Below are 24,860 nucleotides of genomic sequence, written 5' to 3' on the forward strand. Positions count from 1 at the left end.
CGACACAAACTTCCGTTTCAAGTGAGAAAAAGATGTTTAACCCCAATCTGTTAATATATTCTTAAAATGTCGTAAACTTTGTTTATAAACGTTCATTTTATTATATGAACATTGTGATTATATGGCTAAAATCAGTTTTTCCTTGCGTCATAACTGGTGGCCATGATTTCAGTGAGCGCAAACGCCTGTGCCTTAGGTTGGTTCTCGGTAAAATCACAACTTAATTATTTTTAACCTCCAGCTGAGAGCCATCCGGAGGCTCTTACCTGCTTTAAGGGCTTTCAGGGGCAGAGTCCTCTGAGCAGTCGTCTGGGAACTGTTGTTCTCCACCACGGCAAAGCGCAGGAAGCACATGTCCTCAAAGTGCACGCTGAACTGAAAGTGCTCACTCCACATGGGGTTGAGGGTGTTGCGGTGGATGGGTTTGGTGCGGAAGTGGCAGCTGTCGACGGGCATGCCCAGAACATCCACCTCAATGCAGGGGCTGCCTGCGCTGTGAGCAGGACAGACGTTCTGACCAGAGACAATCTGAGAGAGGACAAGAAGAGTGGGGTTGGGGTTGGACATAATTAGATGTGGTAATCACAACGACACTGAGAAAACGTAAAACACAATAGACGTGTAAATTAAAAATACAATAAGGTATAAACCACTCTTTATCCCACACTAAAGCCGGTGGTTAAAACCTGTGTTTTTAAGCTCAAGGGGAAGCGGGAGCTTTTGGTGTGGAGGGTAAGTGGTTTTCAAAGCAACACAAACTTGAACTTTTCAGTGAATTCTCTGCACAGTGCAGTCAGTACAGCACTTCAAAAACCCAAACTATCCCATTAAAAGCACCAGAACAACTTGTACTGCACCAGTTGCCATCTAAGAATAATTCTATTGATGCTCTCAGATTTTTTTAAGAGCCATGCCACATAACAAGTCCACATGAACAATATACGGTTACTTACACCATGCTGTTTAATCCTATGCCAAGAATATATACTCACATACACATACACACACACACAGAGCCTTCTGACTCCCATAACCAGATTTAGTGCAATAACATCCAGGCCTTCATTGTTCAAATTTTCAAACACTGAGTAATGAGTGAGACGACGTGAAGAAAAGCACATGCAGGAAAATAAATAGAGCTGGAGACAAAGTGTGCCGAGCCTCATTGAGGTTCTGTTCTTATTTAGCGAAAGGCCCTCATGACTGACAAATATTGAAAACACATAAAGAAAACTTTACAATAAACCTGTCCAAACACAACATAAAGGGCCCCAATACGAGTCCGTATGTTTGTGCAGTCGCTCCAGGTTAGTACTTCAAGGACAGAATGATTGATTGTCCAATACGTAACATGTGGTTGCCTCACGAGAGGGAAAAATTATAACATGGTAATGCATAGAGCGAATAAGACTCAAAATGGCTGACTTTCAAATGATGTTGCATCCTCTGACCCCACTGAAGGCTCATTCCAATGAGTAGGAAATACCAAGTCAAGGATGCATAACCTCAGCACAGCACAAATACCCACCATCCAATGCTCACACAAGTTCTGTAGGGCTTCTTAAAGTGACATTGGAGCAATGACATAATATGCATTTAACCGTTGAGCATTTTTGTCGATGTCCATTATAAAATTGTAATAGCTGTGAATATGTTGCATCAAAGTACTGCAAGTATTATTTTTTTGTTACCTGACTTCACAAATTTTTACAAATATGGATAATATGCCAGAAGTTGTGAAGTCGTACAAATTCGATAACATTTATAAGTGCTTATGCTTGTACTGCACGTCTTTTATTGTCTCTGTAGGACGTGACCTCAAAGGATCCTTGATTTTGGGAAAGCATTTTCTGCTTTGGTAGCTATTCTGCACGTTGCATTTGTGGACCTGTCGGAAATGCTAGACACGGTATATTATGATTCAAGACCCTTCCAATAAAGTGAATATTCAGCATTTCTAAAATTCCGACTAAGTAGGAAAATATTGGAACAGGCAGGAAGCCAAAGGTGTGGATTAAAAGGAGGGAGGGTGAGAGTGCAGTGAGAGAGAGGGAGAGAGAGAGAGAACTCTTGAGGATAAAGTGGTCACTCTGACAGATCCTGCTCCATATATCATGCAAACTCACAGTAAGGGAGTAGACGGCCGGGCTCATCTTCTCCACGTCCCTCTCCATCGGACAGAACTGCTGATAAAGTGGACAGCCACGGTCCCACAGAACAGCTGGCTTCAGCACGTAGCCACAGCCGCCGTTGGCCTCGAACAACGCTGTGTTCAACTGCATCGGCAGATCTAGGAAGAGGAGATAAAACGTGATTTATTAAACACAAGTACATCTGTTACCCTATTTTAGTGGCTCCATAGTTGGAATGCTGAATCAGCAACTATTATGTTCCTGTTAGCACCATGTCTATGGTTGCAAACTGAAATCTAGTGAAAAATGTAAGAGATAGTGACCAAATAAACTACAGAAACAGGAAACAAGTAGTAGTTGGGAATTAGTTTAGTGTTATGATGTACAGGCCAGTAGAGACACAAGGAAACACTGATTTTACAAATTTAAAAAAGGTTCATGGAGTAAAATATACACCCACATGCGTGTATGATATCTTTAGAATATGTTCACTGCTTTATCTTTCCCCATGGCTGGTAGTAAAGGAGGTGGATTGTGGAGGAGGTGTCAGAAAGGTATTATGGAATTATTTATCAATAGCACAACAAACAGATCTTGCCTTATATAGCTTTAAATGACCAATGTGTAAGAATAAGTGGTGAGACTGCAACAACAACAGAGGACTGCTCCAGCTCACCCCTCCACTTCCCAAGCTCGTCTTTGAACTACGGTGGCCTTTGCACACCAGAAAGGATGTAAACCTATTTCACAGACGTTTCCACTTACCCTACCCTTAATTCTTCTAAATTAGTTTGTACATTGGATTTATAGTAACTATAGTGATCGTTTTCGCTTCAAAATGCACGTTTTGGATGATTTGTCTATTTGGGCTGCTGTAGAAACATGCAAGATGGTGGCTGCTGTACAGCAAGGCCTTTGCTTAAAGGTGCCATAATGTAAGAATGTAGTCAAAAACAGTTACTACATTCAAATTCAAAATACAGAGGTCTTTTCGGTTTCGTTTTCTGACATAACTGGCAACCCGTGGCTGCTTGGCATCTGAGACTCTACTGACTGCAATGATTGGTAGATGGCGGTAGGTGGCGCCACATGCCAAAACATGATTTCGAAACATAAACATGATTTGTAGTCTGCAAAATATTTTTTTTTAATGCAAATTGTTTGGCTGTACTGTTGTTGTTGGTGAGTTCAGTTTGTTATATGAACATTATTCCTGAGTCTCTGTGACATATTAGGGGGATTTTGTGGCCAATTTAGATTTATTACATAATGCACCTTTAAAGTACATAAAAAAAAGTTTATTCTAAGGCAACAAATACCAAATTATTACTTTTTAAGTGATTATAAACAAACCTACTGTAATTACAGCTCGCATTTGCAATTTTCACCTCTTATATACTGGACTGGGCAGGTTATTGAGTAATGTTTGCTTCTGTTTGACACAATCTGCCACAGCTGTTGTCTCACTGTCCTCACCATCAGTTTGGTAGTTGAGGGCCACCAGCTGAATCCCGTGCAGCCAGAAGAGCAGAGGGTTTGGGTTTGTTGAGTCGATTCTGGTGGCTGCTGGGTAAGTCCTGAGCAGCTGACACGCAGTGTGCTGGATCAGCTTCTGCGAGTAGCGCCGGCACAGGCGCTTGGCAGCGTTCTCGTTCACGGAGGAGATGTGGTAGCACTTGGGCGTGCGGATGATGGCGCTGAGAGAGGTGGGTGGGTTGAGGACGGGCGACGTCTGCTGCTCCTCCCAACTCAGCCGCTCTGTGCCACCTAGAGACGATGGAAGGCAGTGCATAATGAGTTTATACAGGTGTGATATCATCATTTAACTTTTAAAACGTGATGGCTTGTTGTATCAGAAATGCAGTAGCCCCGCCCCCACTCCACCGTGTGTACCTTTCCCAGGCGTGCGGCTCTGAGTTGTGATCTCCCCTGTTGTGCTGCAGCGGGTGGGAGCCGTGCCAAATATGGACTTCCTGCACTTCCCGCGATCCTTCCCTCTGCCAGAGCCTGATGGAGACAGCGTGGACAGGCCTGGTTTCCCACACACAGCATGCAAACAGAGGAGAAAATGGTCACTAACAGCTAAGATAAGGATCAATGTAAAATGTCAATACACTTCCAATTATATAGGGTTGGTCGATTGTGAGGTCATTAACTGACATGTGAGAAATGTTCTCACATGTCAGTTAATGACCTGGAGAATGATGTATGAAAATATGCTTGATTTGGGTCAGTATCATGTCTACAGGTCAACTGCTGAGTATTTATTGTCTCTCTTCTCTCTTCTTCTCTCTAATGTCTTCCTGTTTGGGTTTGAGCAGCTGTCACCACATCCTGGTTCCCGATTGGCTGGAGTCTTTGCAGAACAGTTTTGAAATATCAGGGTTTGTGACATGCCACTTTGTCTCCGTGGGTAGTGAATATGAATACATCATGTGCCGATTAGGGACACTTGGCCTTTGTGGAGATTCGAACTCAAAAGACCGGTCGCCAATATTTAGGGAAAAAACAACAAATTCAGTAGGGGTTGCCAATATTAGCCCAAAATTATACCAGAATATTCTATTGTTTGTTTTTTTTACAATAACAATAAACATGATTATGATGCAACATTAATGAATAGCGGGCCGCAGAGTTTGAGACCTCTGTCTAAAAATGTGAAACAGGCTTTAGTCTTGGTTCAGATGATTTTAAAAAGGGTCAGAATTGTATTTTATCAATGAAAATTATTATTATCTTTTGAATTTGTGCTGTAAAAATCTATTTCCACTCCCAAAATAAAACTGAGATGATCTAAGTGCTTAGACACAAGTTTTTCAAGTGGTATGTCCATCTGACAACATTCCAGATGATAGCAAACTGTCAACCCGCCTGTCCAAACGGAGCCAACTGCTCTCTCTTTCTCTCTCTGTCTTTCAGATCTCAGGTCTACTGAATCAGTAAACAAATAAAACACCAGTGGGTGGGTTTATAAGGGCAGATGTCACGTAAAGAAAAGAGGAGACGTACAGAGAAGAGGGCTCTCGAGGGAGGCAAGCGGAGATAAGAGGTGGATATTTGAAAAAGAAATATTTACGATAAAGATTAATGGAAGCAAAGAATGAAGACGCATTCCCAGTAAAGTGGAATTTTACGAGGTTACAGAAAGCAAAGTCAAACATCCTGAACTCCTCAGCGGAATCGAGAAAGTGGAGGGTCACATGTGACAAAGTTCCAGGTCAAAACTGAACCTGTGATGTAAAAGTAACCCTATCTTCCCCATGGGGATAAAGAGATTTGTCATCGTAGTGGGTGTCCTGTGTGGGAGAGGAATGGAGTGTAACACGGGGATATTAAATGACGTGCAGTGAAAGGGGAAAAAAAAAAAAATCAAAAACATGAGGGAAAAGTTTGACCTCTTAAATGTTAGATGGGAGTGGATGAGAGTGGGACAGGGCTGAAAAAGAAGAGATAATGGAAATGACAGTGTGTCAGAGAACTGGGAAAAAGTCAGCTGAGATGAGAAGTGAAACTGTGTTTTTGCAAAGTGACAGAGTGATAGTAGATGAAGCGTAATATATTCTACCAGGGAATTTCACAGCCTGGCAGTAGATGACAAGGTCCGACAGCTCCTGGGCAATCTGTCGACTCTCTTTCTTGTTCTGGGGAAGGTAAAACTCCTCGCCGAGCTCCATGTCGAACACCTACAGGTGCAGGGAGACGGGCAACACTGTTAAAAGGATAATTCTGCTTGCTTTTCAGTTTGATTGGATGTCAGCCCTGATCTGTGCTGTGTGTGCCCCTGGTGCCAAGACAGGCTCTCTCTAAAAACACGGCTGTCAGCAAGGACGCAAGGAAAGACTCATCTAATAAAATCAAATCTTCACCAGCCTAAACCTATGATATCTCAAACACTTTATCTCACCGTTTGATAGCCTATTCTGGCTGGAGACTGAAGTCTATGTCAGTTTGTCACTTGCACCAAAGTGCATGGAAAAAAACGAAATTTTTTACATCACTGCACACAGGAGTTGTTGATCCACCGCTGCCACTGTCAGTGAGTTCACATGCACTATTTTGTGACGACAGTATTGTAATCCTTCATTTAGACTCATCTAAATGACATAAAGTTACCAAACAAGGCAGCAGTAAGTCAACAGCTCCTGTGTCCCAGCAAATTGAAAATGTTTATTTTTTTTCAATGGACTTTGGTGCGGGTAGTAAGAGGTTTACAATAGGCCATTTTCAGTCAAAGAAGGCTGTCTAACAGTGAAAACAGATGATGTAGATTTCAGTCAGTGTAGATCTTAATAATCAATGAGTAGATCAAATATTTGCTTTTGTTTTCTCCCTGTTGGTAGCCGCCATGTTTTTAGTCACGCAAACCTCCACGCGTTTGCATAGAGAAAGAGCGATGGCTAAATATATATAATTAGCTAATTTATGAGAATATTATAAATGATATAGGTTAGATAATTCTGTGCAAACACAATTGCAGTAGTTGGATCACTTTAATGCTGCAGTTTCCTACCTTTCCTTTGCTCTGTGTGGTGCTGTCACCCTTCTTCACTCTCTTAGGGATTTCATCAACAGGCTGCTCTTCTTTGTCTGCCGAGCTCTTCCCCTCTGGCTTGTCATCCAGTAAGTTATCTACACGGAGAAAACAACGCGTTATTATTTGTTAAAAACAGATGACATGTGGGATTCAAGCAACAAAAAAGGGCTTCATTTAATTGTTCACTCGCCAGCAAATGAGGGCACAAAAAGCTGAAGATTCTGCACAAACAACTGAATTGATAACATTTTGGTTGACCGAGGGAGAGAATATTGTTGAAACATTAAAAGTATGAGGTAGTTTATAATTTATTACATACAGGTGGCTGTGCCCCTCCTGCTGAGATGGCCTTTAGGAAAACCAGATATTAGCCAGTTAACAAAAGGAGCCACTGAATGATGTCTTTGTCAGCTTAAAGTAGTAGTTCAGGTTTTTTCAAGTGGTGCTGTATGAAGGACTGACGCCAAGTTTAAGAAAAATTACAGGTATATATGATAAATTGGAAAAAATTAAGTCTTTACATTATAAAAATAGAATAGACTATACAGTATATACATTACGTAGTCTGTGTGGGTTTGTCAGAATAATAACAAACTCAACTTAAACCATTCAGAGGTCTTTTATTTTCTAATTCTAGCTTGTCTGAGATTGGCCTACACCAATTTGCTTCCTGTCCTGGCTAATGAACTTTCTTGTGTGCTGTTGATTTTGGTTTTGTTAGAACATAGAGTTTTGCTTTAAATTTTGGTTTATTAAAATCACATCAAAAAAACCCGCCCAAAAAGTTCTGTTTTTGCTGTGTATTCTTCTTAAATTCATCATATTTATTTTATTTCAATTATTTGTGCCAACAAAACTAATCCCAGCAGAAAAAGCAAGGCAAGGTATGTGTGGTACATTAAAAATTATATTATACTTGGTGTGTCTACCAAAACGCCTGATTTTCTTCCCCCTCCCCCAAAAACAAACAAATGATTACTAATCTTTTTCATCATGGACCTGGTCAAAAGAGGAATAAAACCTGCCTGCACGTGGAAACAGTTAGACAACAATCACCAGCAGTTTAAGCAAAAACCCACCAGGACTCTTCTTCAGTGATATTTAAGCTAAATGGCTCTCAGCTGTAAACAGAAGCAACAGAAGGGAGTTCTCTCTTTACTTCTATTCCTCCTACACACGCACTTTGAGCCAAAACACCAAAAGAAATACATCAGCTTAAAAACACAGGCTTTAAAAAAAAAAAAAAAAAAAACTTGTTTAAACTGACGTTCAGAATCTCTTCTTCGAGAACAGGGTTCAGTAACTGAGATGACCCTGAATGTCAGGCTGCAGACAGTAGCCAGAGAAGTGAGTTAGACCAGACTGGGACTGGGAGAGAGAGAGCTACTGTTAGAACAGAGGACGGTGGTAACTTGGCACTTTAGTCCTTAAGTGTTTGTATTTTGTTGGACAGATGATGTTGCGTTAACTCGTCAGTCAGGGTGGAGATTGATTTACTTGGACAGGATGGCTTCATAGCTGAGTGGCAGATTAACATTTGACTATTAAAGGAGCATTTGCCAAAGTAGTATGCAGCAATGTGAGATTATAGAAACATTTTTTTCTAAAGGGGTCCATGACCAGTACGGTTTTCCACCAGGGACAAGCAGGGGCTGGGACTGAGACTGAGACAGGGTAGTTTCCCCCCGGTCTGTTTTTCAGTATAGGGGCAGCGCAGGGCCTGAGAAACCAGATGGCTTTGTTTTGTTTCCCTGATGAGTCTATGCAGCCACTAGCGAGGTCACAGACAAATACAGTACAGAGGGGAGGAGGAACTGAGGTGATGTGTTTATGGGAGAAAGAGGAGCCATGTTAAACAAAAACTGAATGAACAGAATAGTGTGTTGTTGTTGGTTGTTTTTTTATGCACACGTCAAATGTTGGCATCCAGAATTACGCATCTTTAATGGCTGACTCGCACCTGCATGGTGGAGGCGTCAATGGAATCGCTTCTCATAGAGTTTGAATTTGCTTGCATCAGAAATTGAGAAATATTCAACATTCCAAGCGCAACTCACACTTGAAATTACTTTAAATCATGTTATGCAAATATTCCAAAAAGTGTGACTGCATCCTTATTAGTAGTAAGAAATGTATTTTATTTCATCAAAATGTGAATTATATTATATTTTTTAAGAACTACGACTGCATGTCATTTTTGTTGCCGTTTAGTTTAAAAAAAAGTAGTAAAAAAGGCCAACATCAGTGGCTCTTATTTTGAAAGCCAACTTGAAAGGAAGTAGTAATGTATCAGGCCCGCCCACTGTCAAGCATTAAAGCTACATACACGCACATGTTAGGGACAGACATGAAGCATAAAGGAACTGTTGAATATCGTGCAAAAAAAAAGTAAAGGCATGAGAAAGATAAAAACAACACCCCATGTACACCAGCATCACACAAGCTAGCACCACAGTTGATTTAGAAAACAGTCAAGCACCGGCTACTCTGAGGTGTTGGGAGGGGGCCCACAAATCAAATTCCGCTTAGGGCCCCATAAAGGCTTGGGCCAGCCCTGGGTCAGTATCAAAATATCACCCTGCTATCCATATTTATGTCATGTTTATTGTCAACTTCGCTAGCATTTTCTGAATGAAAACCTAGACGTATGAATGGAGCTACTGTATGTAGTCAAGGATTAGTTAGCAAGCGTAACTAGCGCAGCTCACAGGTGAGCGTCCACACACCAGTGTTTCCTCTGTATTTATTCTGCAGTTACAGCAATTTAAAATATTATATTATTTTCAGTCTAAAAGTAGCTTGTTGAGTAACTACTGTATATTATTATTGTTCTATCTACCACTGCAGAACAAATCTAGAGTGAAACACACAGAGAGAGCTGTGCATTTACCTTCCAGGCCATAAGAGGCAGTAGAGGCTGTGAGGACATCGGCTAGGTGGGTTAGGGTTAAGGGAAAGATAACATAGGAAAGGAAGGGTGTGGGAAAAAAAAGAGTCAGCATAAACAACAGTGTTGGAAAAAACAACAACAACAGAATAAGAGTTAATAGAAGTCGATTTGAAAGTTAAAAGAACATAAAGTACGTGGTAGAGCTTTAGTCCGTTTCTTTTGGTGATTTATGCTGAAATTAAATTACAAACCGATAAGAACATATCCTTACCATCTGATAGAGACTCATAGTCGTAGTCGTACTCGTCTTCATCCTCCTCCTCTTCCTCATTTGTGTGGTTGCCAGGTGAAGTCAGCCCCGGCGACCCATTGCTAGCCTGGGCCTGCATGTGAGCCAGCTGGTGAGCCTGGGAAATTAAATGAAGTAAATATAAAATATGTGCAAGAGGAGCTAATACCTAAGATATACTGTATGTGTACCTGAAGTACGATATACAGTACATCTATACGTATTAACTGTACAAGCACTTATCTTCAGAATATCTATAGGCTACTGTGTACATACTGAGTTAAAATGGTGAAAGGAAATGCACATTTCAACATTTTTGCATCTATTATTTATGTTTGACAGCACTCTAACAAACAGTGCTGAATATTCGAAGTACCTGAAAGCACCATTATTATAGGATGATAAATTATGTACATGCTCATATATACTTATGCATATGCGTAGAGAGGATGGGTTTATGGGTTTCTCTCCACTCTACCTTCTGTTTGAGAATGTCCACCGGTGCCTGATGGGCTTTCAGCTTCTTGTTCTTGAGGAGGATCCTCCCACGCAGCTGCAGCGGCGACGGCAGGTGAGGGTCGTCGCTGAAGTCGCTTTCGAAGAGGAAGCGCGTCACAAGGCGTTCGCCACACACAGTCTGGGGAAGAGAAATTGCAACATGATTAGAGTTGTACTCTTGTACTGTTAATGACACTGACTGACTCGTGTGGGTGCTACGGGTTATTTAAAGTGTTCATGCAAACTCCTCGTTCAGACTGGATTTTAAACCTGGGTCATCGCCGGCCGAGGTACTGTGAGTCAAACATTAATCAATTTCGGGGCCTTCTCATCCATCCAAAGCAGTGAGCGGTGAGAACTCGGCAGTACAGCTGCTTAGGCTTCATTCGCCGCAGAGTACGGTGGCCCAAAGGTGTCAGGCCAAATACAAACGCCACAACACAAATGCAAAAGCGACAACACAAATGCAAAAGCCACAACACAAATGCAAATGCCACAACACAAATTCAAAAGCCCCAACAGAAATGCAAAAGCCACAACACAAATGCAAAAGCCACAACACAAATACAAAAGCTACAACACAAATACAAAAGCCAGTGGCGTTTGTATTTGGCCTGACATCGCTGGGCCACCGTAACAGAGGATCGCAAACTGCTGCGCATATGACTGTGAGCGAGACTGTGAGAGCAGCTGAGACAAATGAGAGTGTCTGTTTTTGTCTTAGTTTGTGTGTTTACCTAGTCCCATCCCTGATTAACTGTTAATTAACCTGATAACAGGCATGTATGCAATTTAAATACCTTGATACATGCGTAGGGCCACCCTGCGGATTGGTGGCTAGCACCGTTGCTTCACAGCAAGAAGGTCGTGACCCGGTCAGACCAAGAGGGCCTTTATGTGTGGAATGGGTTTTTCTGGTTTCCAGTTCTTTACAGTATCTCTGTATGTGGCCCCCACGATGGACAGGCAGTATTGTCTCAGATGTGAATAATACCCCTAAACCCTGGTGCATTATTTAAGGCAAAGATCAGGCTCCAGTGTAAAGTGAAAGGAGAGTATTAAGCTCCTGAAGGACCTCTCAGTGTCTAAAAAGTAAAAGTGCTTTTATCAACCACAAAAAAACGTTACAAACAAACAAGCCCCCAGTTGACATGAGCTGCCCGCAGGCATACAACTGTCTGAACATGAAAGACTTCTTTTTTATCAAACCACTAAGAAGCCCCTCTCTCCAGGGAGAGGATGAAATGCTGGGAAGATTTCCTAGATGAAAGCGCAGATATGTTCTATGATGTATGTACCCAGATATGTGTGGCCTTGAGGATACAACCACTGACAAAAAAAAGAGAAGCGTAAAGGGACAGTGGCCGCCTGAAAACGAAAACAACATGCCCCTGACTGAATGTTTGCCAGTTTGGATGCCCAGAGCAGAGAGCTGAGAAAATCCTGTCAGTGAAAAAGAAATGCAGTTCCCACTCAATGAGAGACATACAGTCAACACAGCTTTTATCCCTAATAAAGGTTTTACTTCAGTGAATAATTATATTATAAGATTTCAGCATAATTTTGCAAGTCTGGTGGCTTTTTCCCTTTTTTTTTCTCTATGAAATCTCCATAAAAACATCCGATCACTTACATTCTTTATGAACTCAAATTAAAAACTCTACACACATACACACACACACACACACACATCAGAAATACACAACCACACATGCAAACCTACCTTGAATATCTCGGCCATTTTGCGCTGCTGTGGCAGGGAGCAGTGGTTCTCTATGGACAGGATGACTGGCATGTCAGAATTGACGAACGCAGCCCGGTTAATTGCTTCCACCACATCCTGCAGGGTCATTGGACAGAGTTTTAAACGAGAGAAAACAACACTCCACGACACACACACACACAAAAAAAACTCTGCGGTAATGAGGCTTGCAATTACAGACAGCTTCCACTTCAAAACAGGCATTGGTCCAATTCTGATTACATTCAATAAAAAATGTATGAATCCAGCAGGTGAACTGATGCCAGGCAAAGTGTCTTATGGGAGGCATTTCTAACCTTGAAGGGGATTTTTGTGGTGAGAGTGTGTCCATGGTAAATAACAGGCATCCCATCATCTCCATCCCAGCAGTCCAACTCAACACTCCTACAGCCTTGCAGCAGCACCTAGGTAAGCAACACAATCAGAACATATGATCATCATTAAAAGGATAGTTTAGGGTTTGTTTTCTTTTTCAAACCAGCCTAAGACACAGAGGCTCACTAAAACATGGCTTCCAGAAACGACAAAAGGAAATCAGATTTTAGCCAGCTTAAGTAAATGTCTTGAGAATAGATTCAAGGCTTTATCTCACCATTAACCACTCCTTCCCTGAAGCTCTTTTTGGAGTCCCTGCTCGAAAATGACATGCCCAAACTAAATAGAGTAAACCTCTGCAGTTACAAGCTCTATGTGGATTATCGTGGTATCAAAATGAAGATAACACTTGTGAGATTCCACCAGAGGTGTAAGTTTCACTGTAGATGCCACTGTGTCAGAGTAAATGTACATAGAACACAGCATAACTGAAGGATTTTTTTCTCTGGCCTAAAAAAATATTGCATTTTAAAGCAAATATCACCTTTAAAATATGCAGTAGGAGCTTAAAAACACATGGAGGTCATGTAACAACATGTGGAAATGAAGCAGAGTGAAATAACAGAGGTTTTGGTAAAGAGATGTCTGGGCGTTCTCACTTTTGGCACAGCTTGGCACATCTGTGCCATTTGAGATTTCTTAGGTACCAAATTATTAAAAACCCATTTAATTTTATTTATATGTCACTACAGATCTAAAAAGAAAAAAAGAAAAAAGTATGACAACTCGCTGTAAATCGATGCTTCATGTGTGGTGTGTAATAACAACTCTGTGGCTCTGCAGCGTCTTCAGTTACGCGGCGCCATAGCTCTGGCTTACCTTGGTCAATTAGGGAAAATGGTCTATGGACTTTGGTGCAGGAGGGGGAACAGTATCACTTTAAATTACTTTCAAACTGCCAAATTCTCACACGCTCACATGAGTTCAGGTGTTGAAAGACAACGTAAGAACAAAATTGACTTACCTGACTGTAAAGCTCGACAGAGGACTCTCCTTTGAGTTGGTGCCCAGTCAGATAGGTGTTGTGTGAAGACTCGATGTAATAGTAGGAGAGAGGATAGTGCAGCTCTTCCTCGTCCACTTGGGACTCCTCATCGCGTGAAGCTAAGTTATCTTTGTCCATCAAGTATCTGATATGAACAGAGCGAGGCTTAGAATAAAACACACTAAGAGGACTTGCAGGGCACATAACTATTTAAAATGCCTTTCCTATATGTAATATAACAATATATTGTAATGAATTCAGTACTAAAATTTAGTTTTTGAGAAGAAATGTATGATTGTTATGTTACTTTACCTTGCAAAACCTTCAAATGACATCCAGCCCATTTGTCTCATGCTTGACGAGGGCTCAAATTTCTGTAGGGGAAAAACATATTCATTGATTGATCAACATCCTGTGAATCCATGAAATCTATCACAGGTTCGTTTGAACCCCAATGACATTATTTTTTTATGTTCTTGTCTTCACCTGTATAATGCTGAGGATCTCATCATAGCTCAGGTGCTCTCTCTGACAGTTGACTAAGAAGTCGTTGAGCTGGGGGATCGCCAGTCCCAAGACACCGAGCGACACGTTCTCCACTCCCGTCCCGTTGGTGACGATGCTGGCCGCTGCGATGGCATCCGAGATCTGCTTCTGGTTGTCGGACATCTGCTGCCTCGTCCGAATAAACAGGCCGAGATCAGAACCGTTGCGGGTTAACAAGTCTGGAGAGAAGAGGAGGAGATAACAAGATGAGAACGGGGAACAGAAAAATGGACATTAGCCACTTAAAAAAAGACTTTCCATTTGAAATCTATGATGCAGTATCTTATCTTGTCGTAAGACAGATTTTTCTATACCTATCTGTACCAATGTCCATAGAGAAAATATGTGTTTTAAGCACACAAGGGCGGGCTTAAATTACTGTAACTGAGGTATACATTTGGTGCAGGGAGTGAGTGGGTTACAGATCTTCACAAAAGTCAGATTTGAGTTGGAAAAATGAAGATAAAGCAGCAGATGTATTCTTAGGTTATCATAGATGTAAGAGAGCACAGGCTTTAATAAAACAGTTAAATTGTATTTTATCTTGTGTCCCCACATGCAGCCATGTTTTCAGTGACACAAACCTCCATGTTATCTGATACAAACATGCTTCACAAAACCAAAAACACTCCCTTTAATGCTCCTGTAAGGAACTATGATTTATTATACCAAGGTCTGGTTGCAGCCCTGTGTCCCTGTCGTCTATTCGGAGGTTGGTGTAGAGAGGTGCCGACTCTGAACTTGATCGACTGCAGGGGACAGCAAAGGTGTCAAACAGCTCCTTCAGGTCCTTCCTGCTGCGAATACTGAGGAGGAAATGATACACAGACTTTTAGCAATTTCAGCCACTGCAGCTTTTTTTTTTGAGCCACTGCTCCACTGTGCAGGTTATATTTTTCTCATGGCTTTTCTCTTAGCATGGCTGTGGTTGATTTGAATGTGGAATTTAAAAACAAACAGCCGGTCTCTCGCAGTAGATGAGAGAATAGACTGCAATCTAAGAAATGTAGGAGGACTGCTATGAAAATAATCAATTTCTTATCAAGGTCAAAACACAGTTTCCTTTGATTTGACAGGGGAAAATATTAGAGAAGCTACGGAGAAGAATGTGTGGAAAAATTCCTGGGCAGTGATGATGACCTTTTAGAAGCATTTGCTGAATTAGTTTGATCTCGCTGTCTTTAAATAATATTGATAAAAGCACAATTAGATAACGAGATATTGTGAGACGGCATGTATCAACACTGCGGGCTATAACTGGATATCTCACGGTTATATATAACTCGAAAATATGTAAAGAAGCTTTAAACCATTTAAAACATGGAATTCTCCCTGCCGGGGTTATATAAGGTGTGTAGACAGCATTTTCAAGAAGGAAAATAAAACATTTGTCCATTTGTTAGATGCTTACTTCCATTGTCCATTGAAAAAAAAAAAAAGATGAATAATAATTCTACCTCACGACATAAAGGACATGTTGTTTAACTACCTGTCTCTATCAGTTAAGTTCAAATGTGTCATTTTGTCACTTTTGTGTTTGAAAGCCTTTGCTTGGATTTACTGATGTGGTACAAACTTACCGATCAAGACAGTCATATACCGGTAATTCCTGTGTCATCGCAGCTAAAATCTCTGTTTTGTGTCAACTGACTCTTGTGTGGAGCAGTTCAAAAACTGACACAAACTCCAGTTACCTCTCTGAAACGGAATCTGGTGTACATTTTATAAGGTGAGCTTTCATTTAAGCTCCTCTCGTCACACACAGAGTGCGGTCAGCAATATGTGATACACTGACTATGTGTAAGTAAGTCACATGACCCCACTTCAAACATCCTGAAACATCACCTAAATAGAATCTTAATCCTCAGGATTTAGTAGAATATTTTTGTTCCATACCTGAATGACTTGAAGAGCTCAACAAACTCGATGAAGCTCATGGTGCTGTCGGAAATCATGAGGTTCTGGAAGCCTCTGAAACAGCCTTTACCTCGACCGTGCCACGACCTGCTGCTCCACGCCCTGCAACACACAGAGAGAGAGAAGGCAAAATAGCTGAGAGTGAAATGAATGAAAGGTTTTTGAGGTTCAGTGGGGTGTGTCAAAGTTTTTGCAGGGGACATACCCTGGCTGTGACTTAGCAGTTCCTGAAAGGATGGGAGAGGATTGTGTGCGGGACTGACTGGACCCGGCCATGCTGGAGGAAGAAGAAGATGAGGACGAAGAGGCAAGCAATCCAGGGCTCTTACTGGATGAGAGCGAGAATGGTCCTGGGAAGTTGTCATCTACATACAGACAGAGTACAGTATTGTATTGGTAATGTCATTTATGCAACATCTTTCTTAGTTAAAGGTGCCATATGTAAGAATGTGGCCAAAAAACAGTTACTACATTCAAATTCAAAATACCGAGGTCTCTTAGGTTTCATTTTCTGACGTAACTGGCAACCCGTGGTTGCTCGGCAGCTGAGACTCTAGTGATTGCAATGATTGGTAGGTGGCGCCACATGCCAAAACATGATTTCAAAACATAAACATGATTTGCAGTCTGCAAAATGTTTTTTTTTAATGCAAATATTTTGGCTGTGCTGTTGTTGTTGGTGAGTTCAGTTTGTTATATGAACATTATTCCTGTATTCCTATATGATAAGGAGGGTTTTATGGCCACTTGCTTTAGATTTATTACATAATGCACCTTTAAATATATTTTATTTTATGTCCAAGATTTTTACCAATACATTTACCTGGTCTTATAACTTCCACAGTGATTACAGGTGTAATCTATAATCTATATCTATTATAATTTCTAAAACTGTCACCTGGATCTTCTTGGTCGATGCTGTCGGACTCAGGTCCGTTCCGATAAAGTCCGTCCTTGCAGCTCCGTGTTTTCCTGGAAACCATCTCATCATCTGTGGCATCTCCACTGTCTCCCTGTTTTTGTTGTGTAAAAAATAGTACTTTGTTTCAATATTCAAATATTCAATACGTGCTTAATTGTTAAAATGTATTGTTAATGTTAGTATCAAACTTTTTTATCTTTGTTGCGCAGGTAATAAATTGACAAATAATGAATAATAAGTGTCTGTTTTACATGTTCCACGTTTAGTTATATGGAGCAATCGGTTAATCGATAAGTCGAAAAAAGCTTTATCACCAACTTTAACCATCATCAGTTAATGCTCAACTCTTACTTTAACCTTACCACAAATCAAATCTTAGCCCTAAACTTAACCAGTTCCTCAGAAATGGGGCTCCACCTCATTGGGACCAGGTTTTGGACTCTACTGACGACTACTGACAAGGTCATGTGTTTATGGCAGAAAACATACATTCTCAGAAATGAACAGTCAGTATAATTCCCTTAGGTCAGAACAAAAAATCTCAAAAATCCCATTTGTCTGACCTCAAACTTGTTCATACTGACCCTGACGAGGACTTTCTTCTTCTTCTTGGCCTTATCGTTGCTCAGCGGGCTGTTTTTCTGGGCACCAGCTTTCTCCATCCCACTCGTGCTCATGCTCCATCTGCGCCCACCAAACAACTCGATGGCCTGGGCCAGTGTGGGGCCCTCGTACCTGCAATCCTCCTAGATGAGTCGAACAAAGAGGATCCTTACAGTCAAAGTCAGAAAAAAACGAACTAAGCAGATGAACGTTTGCATAAAAGGCTGAAATTATTACAAAAAATAAGTAACCATTTTAACCAAAATAAGTTACAGAAAAACAGGGAAATCAAATGCAGACAACTACATACTATGGTCTGTATGTGGTCAACACCAAAGGCTTGTAAAGTGGACACTGTTATGAAAGTCCACATAATGTCTAATATTACTATAAAGCATATTCTGTCCTATAAATGCCTTAAATATACATAAGGTTTCGAGGATATCTACCTGGTACAGACTGACGTACTGCCTCCTCAACCACTGCAGCCTTTGGTCAGGAAACTTCTTCAGTTTCCTGGTTGCATTCACCAACTCTAACAGGCCCTTGTGAAGCATCTGTGCCGTGTGCTTGGGGGCCACGAAGTGCAGGAGCCTATTGTGGGTGACCGAGAAATCATTAAATTAAAAGAGATGGACTAAACTAGAAGGCAATTCCTCCATTTTTGTTCACTCAATCGCTGTTGTAGTGGAAAGCCCGTGTTTAAAAACTGAATATCAGAGTAGATATGATGGCAGCAAAGAAGTGACCTGTTGTCAGTTGTGCTGAGACCGTAGAGGAGGCTGAGGCCATTCTCTTCCACCGTCATCTGGCTCAGCTTGTTCTGCAAACACACGGCATGGACGTCCACTCCCTGGTGACCCAGAAACACTGCCTGCACATTCAAATAAACACAGTATTAAGACCAGTGACTGGATTTGGCTTTCAAACAGAAAATTAAAGCACAACTATACAGGATTTTTCACTCAGAAGTCTCTGGTATCGCGAAAAGTGCTTCACACACAGATTTTACTTTATCTCGTTTTCCAACCCACTGATTTTGGCCAGTATTGGTCAGTTATTGGAAATGCTGGTCCCCTGTATATAAATATGTTGCAATGAAATGGGGCTTGTTTACTGTGTTTATGAGATAGAGTCCTTTGGAACACTCATGTGTGATAGTCACAACTTGTTAATTCCAGGTTTTCAAGAGTTCCACTTTAACGCAACAGTAAGCACGGGTAGCAGTGAGCCACACGTGGCATGTAGTTGAGGAGTGAGATAATAGAAAGGAGCGCTGAGCATAAAGCTGATGAAGACTCTCAGGACTGATTTGGCTGCCCTGATTTTCCAAAAATTGGCATTATCTCAGAAAATGCTCAATCAGTCCAACTCGATTCATGTTCTCTCTCTCTCTGTTTTTAGGATATTTTTCTTGGCCCATATTTTGAGTGTACTAAAGTCGGCCCTATACCATTTTTAATTAAGCTGTGACTTGCTTTTGAATGCTTTTAAATGTGCTTTTTGTACATTTGATTACATCACTTGATTTACATTGTTAAGAAATCATTCATAAAAAGCAACAAACTGAAATTACACACAAACAATACAGTTCAGTGTAAAACTAAATTGTTTTAACAGACCTTCAACACTCCCAGTTCCAGCAGTCCCTCTGCTAATCCTGCCACTACGCTCTGTCCTAATCCCAGTGGTTGATCTGAGAGGGAAGCTCCTCCGCTCTGAGGCTTACCTGTGGTAAATCAACACGTTTATGGTATGTTTGAAATGGAGCGACAGCACAAATGCATACATTTACAGCCACTTTAAAGTGTATGTGTTACGCAGGACACGGCTACTTTGGATAAACACGTCCACAATAGGTTTACAACATGATTACACAGGGTATTCTTTTTTTTTTTCTTCTTCTTCTTCGTTTAAATATATTGCAGACACCTGTTTTCCTTTTTGTTTAAAGAGTAATAATGACAAAGGAAATGGAACTTGTCCGCCCCGGGATATAAACACACATCATTTTTAAAATATCTGGAATGACAGACAGAATATGACTCCATAACTCAGGAGTAAAACAAATTAGAAGTGATTTAAAGTTGTGGCTTTTTTGAGAAAGAAAAAAAAAAAAAAAAAGCCACTGATTGAAATAATTTAAGTGATTTATTCACCCCAGGTAAGTGTCGTGTTGTCAGGCTGGAGTCGCAGCAGACAGCGAGCTGTGAGGTGGCTGTCCTGGTCGTAGTGGATGACTGTGGCCCCCTGCAGCAGAAACTGGTGGATGTCTGGTTGTAGCGACAACACATACCTACACACAAAACAACAAAAGCATAATAATATGCAAGTAAATCCGGGGATTGTCTTAAATTTGGAAGTTTTCATTAATTCATGCATTGTGTGAGTGCAATAAAATGCAGAAGGGTTGGTCTGTATATAAGTATTTCATGCAGAAATAAATTGTAATCCATTAAATTGTGATGTTTAAGATGATTTACAACAGTGGTCAGCAACTGGGAAAATAAACTCAACTTAATATAAATAGGCACATTTTGTTGTTGCCCCCTAGTGGTTATTCTATATGCTAGTACTTCAACGTTGTCCTCGTCAAGCGAACTGTAAGACTACCTCCACTTTTTAGATACAGTTAGACTTTGTGTGTTATCGCTCTGTTGTTGTGAATAATGTGATAAATCTAAATTAAATCTTATCAAGATAAGTATAATAATAATTGTGTGTAAAAGTGAAGATGATGAGTAGTTCTTTCATACCAGGGGATGAGCTCAGTGCCGTGGCTGAAAGCCTGGTGCGTCTCCTCAGTCCCCTGAAACTCCACGTCCTTCGTGGCCGTCTCGCACGACAAGTCGCCGTCTGAATCGGACAAGTCCCCGACCATGAATCTGAATATGGATGAAAGTTGAAGATGAGGTGTCTTCTGTTCTCAAGTGGATTGATTGAACGAGCCAGAATGCATCATGCGATTGTCGCTGCCCTAGGGCTGCAATGATTCATTTCTTTGCTTCTCTTTGGCAGTAAATGGAATGTTCACGTAGATTTGCTTTGTCAATTTGAGGTTCAAAAAACACTCAAATCAACATTTTCTGACATTATGGATCACACAACTAATCACTTAATCGAGGATATAATATAACAAATTGATCGAGATTGCAACAGAGAAGGCAAAGCAGACAATTTTGTGACAACCACTTTTGATTTGAATCAGTCTGCAAGCACTGTTATACTTCCAATTTTATTGAAAGTTTGCTTTGAACTGTGCCTAAGACATTGTATTATTGTTGTTATTAATAAATACTAAAATCAGGCAAGACAAGAATCATAATCAAAAGAACAGAGCTAGCTGAAAGAGTGTGGTCACTACACAATTCTGACAATACAAGAAGTCTGTCAACCTGTACGCAGCGTAAGCAGGCAGCCGCTGGTAGATAAGTGTAGGAGCAACCCAGCAACACAGCAGAATTAATGGAAAGAGCACATTGTGTGATTTAGATTACGATTTTCTCCAGTGTAATGTGATAAATGGCCACTGAACTTTTGGAAAACCCGACTGACAACTGCAGATTCTAAAGGTTGTTCTAGGTTATTGTTAATGTAACCATTGTTAATGAGTTTTTATTCTCCTTTAATGTAGGGACCACATGGCTCTTTTTCCCTTCCAACACCTCTGATGGAAAATAATGATTAGTTGCAGCCCAACAGTGCACATTCTCCGACTCGTCATCACTTACAAGACACTGTTTGATTCTGGCAGCATCCTAAATGTATGGGAACTACAGACATGAGAAAATGGGAAACAGAAATGGGAGAGTGAGAGGAGTGGACAGGGATTTTGATTAGAAATGAACAGAAGAACAGAAAAAGGAGAATTGAAGGGAATGATAAGAACAATGGAAAAGGACTGCTAAACCTCATTGAGCAAGAGGGATGATTTTTATCTGCATCTGAGTGCAGGCGGATGAACAGCGCAGTGTTATCATCCTGTGCTCTGCAGTGAAATAATAACTCGGAGTCAAAGAAGCTGTCGCGAAACAAAGACAAGACAATCCAGGTTTCCTGAGTACAAACACCGCAGCCCGAGCTTCAAGTTTAATCAGTTTTCTACTCTTGTCACCGGCGTCTTGAAAAAAACCAGAGTGCTGCTCCTTCCTGCGCTGACAGGAAACCAACCTGTTATCTCTTTTCTTTGTCACACGGGTTTTTAGGTGAAAAACACCTCGTCACAATAACAAACTGTAAACATGGTCACAGGCAGAGGTATCTGGACAATAACTCTTTTCTCTGTTCCGTTGTTGTTGTCTCTAATTCAATTAAATTTGCCAAGTCTCGTTTGTAATTTGAGGGTTACTTGAGAAAGAACTGAATAACAGTTTTAAATGATTGTTCAGATTGTGAGTTGAGTGTGGTTGTATGAGGTACTGACATGCTGTGCAAGTGCAGATACTCATTAAAAACATGACTGTCAGCAGCACTTAACTTAAGAGATAAAATCTATTCACGATTGTGTCTACAATATCTTAAGAGTATTTTTGGATCTTTACCTCGCAGTTAGACAGCCGTTTTCTGAGGTTTATAAACAACTCACTCTCCTGAACCAAAATAATTCCATAGAGAAAATCTGTGTTTTTTAGCGTCGCAGGGACACAGTAGCTGCACGTCTACTGCTGGGCTTTCAGGTAAGTTTTTGTGACTTGGGTAATTGAAAACAAAGTACTTCAAACACCAAAGTCACAATATGACACAATTGAAGTTATTGATGAATGCAGCAGTGGATCAACAACTCTTGCATGCCATGGTGTAAAATCACTGACTTTCGAGAGGTCTACAAAGAGACACAAACCCAAGTTAGAAAAAGGCAGATTGATAGAAAAATAAAGCCATGTATGTATTAAGATGTCACAGACTTAAGCAGATGAGTTAACCTGTTAAACCATGTTTAACCTGACCTCTTGTCATGAGTCAGTCACATAACCACATTTCCAAAAAAACTCAATTGTCAATTGAAGATTTCTGATAAGCGAGTGGCCTAGTTAACTGTAAATTGCATTGGTATACAACCTAGAACACATAAGGACACACTTAGGACATGTCACTTGTACAAGTCACACTTCAAATAAATCAAATTCTAATTTTGTCAAGCTAGACAATACGTAAATACACAATATCCTCGTGCCTTGATGGACAGTGTCACACGCTGTGTGTCATTTGAAACGGTGCTCGATGTCTTCAAAGCTTAGTAACAACTTGCACAACATCCCCCGTGCGGTGCAAAAACACAGATATCATCCTTCACCTAAACTGGGTTCAAGACCCTGTGACAGAAAACACATTTTTTCTGCACATTTTTACACAGGATGCACATTTTTTTAAAGAGCTCTACAGTAGCAGTTCTTCAATTGGTGACTGCAAAATGGAATGATTCTGTCTTTGGCGTAAACAACAACAACAACAATGTAAAATGAAAGGTGGGAAAAAAAACAACACTACTCACTGATTATGGCAACGATCCCTGAGAGAGTTGCTTCTCAGTGCAGGTGACGGGCCAGTGGAGGAGGGACTGGTGGAGGCCTCGTCGGGATCTTCTGTTTCCAAACTACGATTGCAGGATCTGAGGAGCAAAGAGGTGGAGAGTCAGGAGAGAGAAGAGTGCAAGAAAATACTATAAAATAGTGTAATGTCTCAGATGGTTTGGCAGAAAATTCAATGAACTACTCCATATATCAATATATAATCAATTTAAAGCAGGGGTCTCAAACTGGTGGCGTGGGGGCCACATGCGGCCCCCCCAATCGATTACATGCGGCCCCCCACTTAATATTATGTAAAATAAAAACATGGCCCACGACCTCACCGTCTTTGAAACACAGTTTGTAGCTGAGGCTCAGCTGCCAGCGAGATGATAGAATATAATATACGTTTGCTAGCATTGTTTTTTATAATAAAACAGCAATAATAAGACATTTGGCCATAATTATCCCATTATTAAATGTATCATATACAACATTCAATTACATACATAAATACATTTGTTGTCGACACTATTATTTATGTGATTTAAAATAAATGTCTGTTTTTGATTTTAATACATTGATTCTGCATCATAAATAGTATTATTAAGTATACGTGTGATATCATGATGTACTATTGTGAAGAGATTTTTTCCCACTTTTTGTTCTCTAGGCCGGCTCCCTCTCGACCACAATAGATGCGCATTGGCCCCCAGGTCATTTGAGTTTGAGACCCCTGATTTAAAGTAAAATGTATTTTGTTTTTGTCGTCTTTTAGGTACATAAAATAACATATATAATATGTACTTTAAGGTAGGGGTCATGCTTTACGGAGGCCATCATCAGCCCAAACAGATAAACAGATTCATACACTGCAAAGGCCTCTCTAGTTCCCTGATGTGCTTAGGAAAGGGAAAACTGAGCAGAGGTGCAGTCTCACATTACATGTCACTAATTCTTACACACTAGACCTTTATACTACAAATGTGTGATGGTGAATTTGGGGAAATAATCAAAAATCAACAGCCTTCAACATTCATAACAATGCTAAACTCAAAAGTCTGTATTATTAATAAGGATAATTACTTTGATAATACAAAATAACTCTTTATACATTTCCATTTTTTTAAAATTTGGTTAATTGGTTTCTTATACACATAAAGATGAAGCTTAAATCAAGTTTGCATGTTCTCCCGCACCAAAGTCAAAAGCAAAAAAATCGGCATTTTTATCTTGAGGCAGGAGCTTCAACAACGATAACAATTTCAACTTACTCATAGAAGCAACAGCGTATCAACCACCGCTGTTTGCTGTGTTCAAAAAATTGCTGATTTTCTCTATGGACTTGGGTGTAGGGATTGAACAGACAAGTGACACAAAATTCAGTTTCCAGTCAGACATAAACAAAAGACACATCAGCGTTATTTACAAAGCCCCACGTCAGGTATCTACCGTCTAATGCAATGTACCTGATGATCTGCAGGATGCTGCTGACCGTGGCTTCCTTCTCTGGAACGTGTAAGCCGTTTGCACCTGACCGTGACATAAAGTTGTGCTGGCCGCTGTAGTCGGACACAAACTGCAGAGGAAGAGGAAGAGGACAAGTCTGAAGGTCAGAGCTTGACTCTCCTACGTAAAGATTTAAATGTGTGTGTGTGTGTGTGTGTGTGTGTGTGTGTTTTGCTGTACCTCTATAGAGCCCTCTGTATTGTCTGGAGACGGTTTAAGGCTGATGATGCTTGCTGTTCCGTCTAAGGCTTCACTCAGCTCCTTAAGGAAAACTCCACAGAATGGTACCACCTGTGACAATACAGATTTTACATATACCCTCACTCATACGTTTGTTTGATGGAAATGCTCTGCACTTATTTTGATTCATTTTTACATCTTTAACATCGTT

General features: G+C 40.6%; 1 protein-coding gene across 1 annotated transcript in view; it reads right to left on the bottom strand.

The window, feature by feature from the left end:
- Positions 1 to 24,860, bottom strand: part of plce1 (phospholipase C, epsilon 1) — a gene marked incomplete at both ends in the record, with an annotated part of 52,080 nt that overhangs the window by 10,064 nt on the left and 17,156 nt on the right. Inside the window, 27 exons of the mRNA XM_083903497.1 lie at positions 267 to 528; positions 2,127 to 2,290; positions 3,609 to 3,899; positions 4,026 to 4,163; positions 5,698 to 5,815; positions 6,643 to 6,761; positions 9,557 to 9,598; positions 9,828 to 9,963; positions 10,324 to 10,482; positions 12,067 to 12,183; positions 12,402 to 12,509; positions 13,445 to 13,610; positions 13,778 to 13,839; positions 13,952 to 14,190; positions 14,681 to 14,817; positions 15,908 to 16,030; positions 16,134 to 16,293; positions 16,827 to 16,941; positions 17,435 to 17,596; positions 17,903 to 18,047; positions 18,203 to 18,327; positions 19,076 to 19,182; positions 19,613 to 19,749; positions 20,210 to 20,338; positions 22,945 to 23,061; positions 24,430 to 24,539; positions 24,650 to 24,760. Coding sequence (XP_083759623.1) covers positions 267 to 528; positions 2,127 to 2,290; positions 3,609 to 3,899; positions 4,026 to 4,163; positions 5,698 to 5,815; positions 6,643 to 6,761; positions 9,557 to 9,598; positions 9,828 to 9,963; positions 10,324 to 10,482; positions 12,067 to 12,183; positions 12,402 to 12,509; positions 13,445 to 13,610; positions 13,778 to 13,839; positions 13,952 to 14,190; positions 14,681 to 14,817; positions 15,908 to 16,030; positions 16,134 to 16,293; positions 16,827 to 16,941; positions 17,435 to 17,596; positions 17,903 to 18,047; positions 18,203 to 18,327; positions 19,076 to 19,182; positions 19,613 to 19,749; positions 20,210 to 20,338; positions 22,945 to 23,061; positions 24,430 to 24,539; positions 24,650 to 24,760 — 3,799 coding nt within the window. The remainder of the gene's footprint in view (positions 1 to 266; positions 529 to 2,126; positions 2,291 to 3,608; positions 3,900 to 4,025; positions 4,164 to 5,697; positions 5,816 to 6,642; positions 6,762 to 9,556; positions 9,599 to 9,827; positions 9,964 to 10,323; positions 10,483 to 12,066; positions 12,184 to 12,401; positions 12,510 to 13,444; positions 13,611 to 13,777; positions 13,840 to 13,951; positions 14,191 to 14,680; positions 14,818 to 15,907; positions 16,031 to 16,133; positions 16,294 to 16,826; positions 16,942 to 17,434; positions 17,597 to 17,902; positions 18,048 to 18,202; positions 18,328 to 19,075; positions 19,183 to 19,612; positions 19,750 to 20,209; positions 20,339 to 22,944; positions 23,062 to 24,429; positions 24,540 to 24,649; positions 24,761 to 24,860) is intronic.

This window comes from Microchirus variegatus, assembly GCF_963457635.1.
Source record: "Microchirus variegatus genome assembly, chromosome: 17".
NCBI lineage: Eukaryota > Metazoa > Chordata > Actinopteri > Pleuronectiformes > Soleidae > Microchirus > Microchirus variegatus.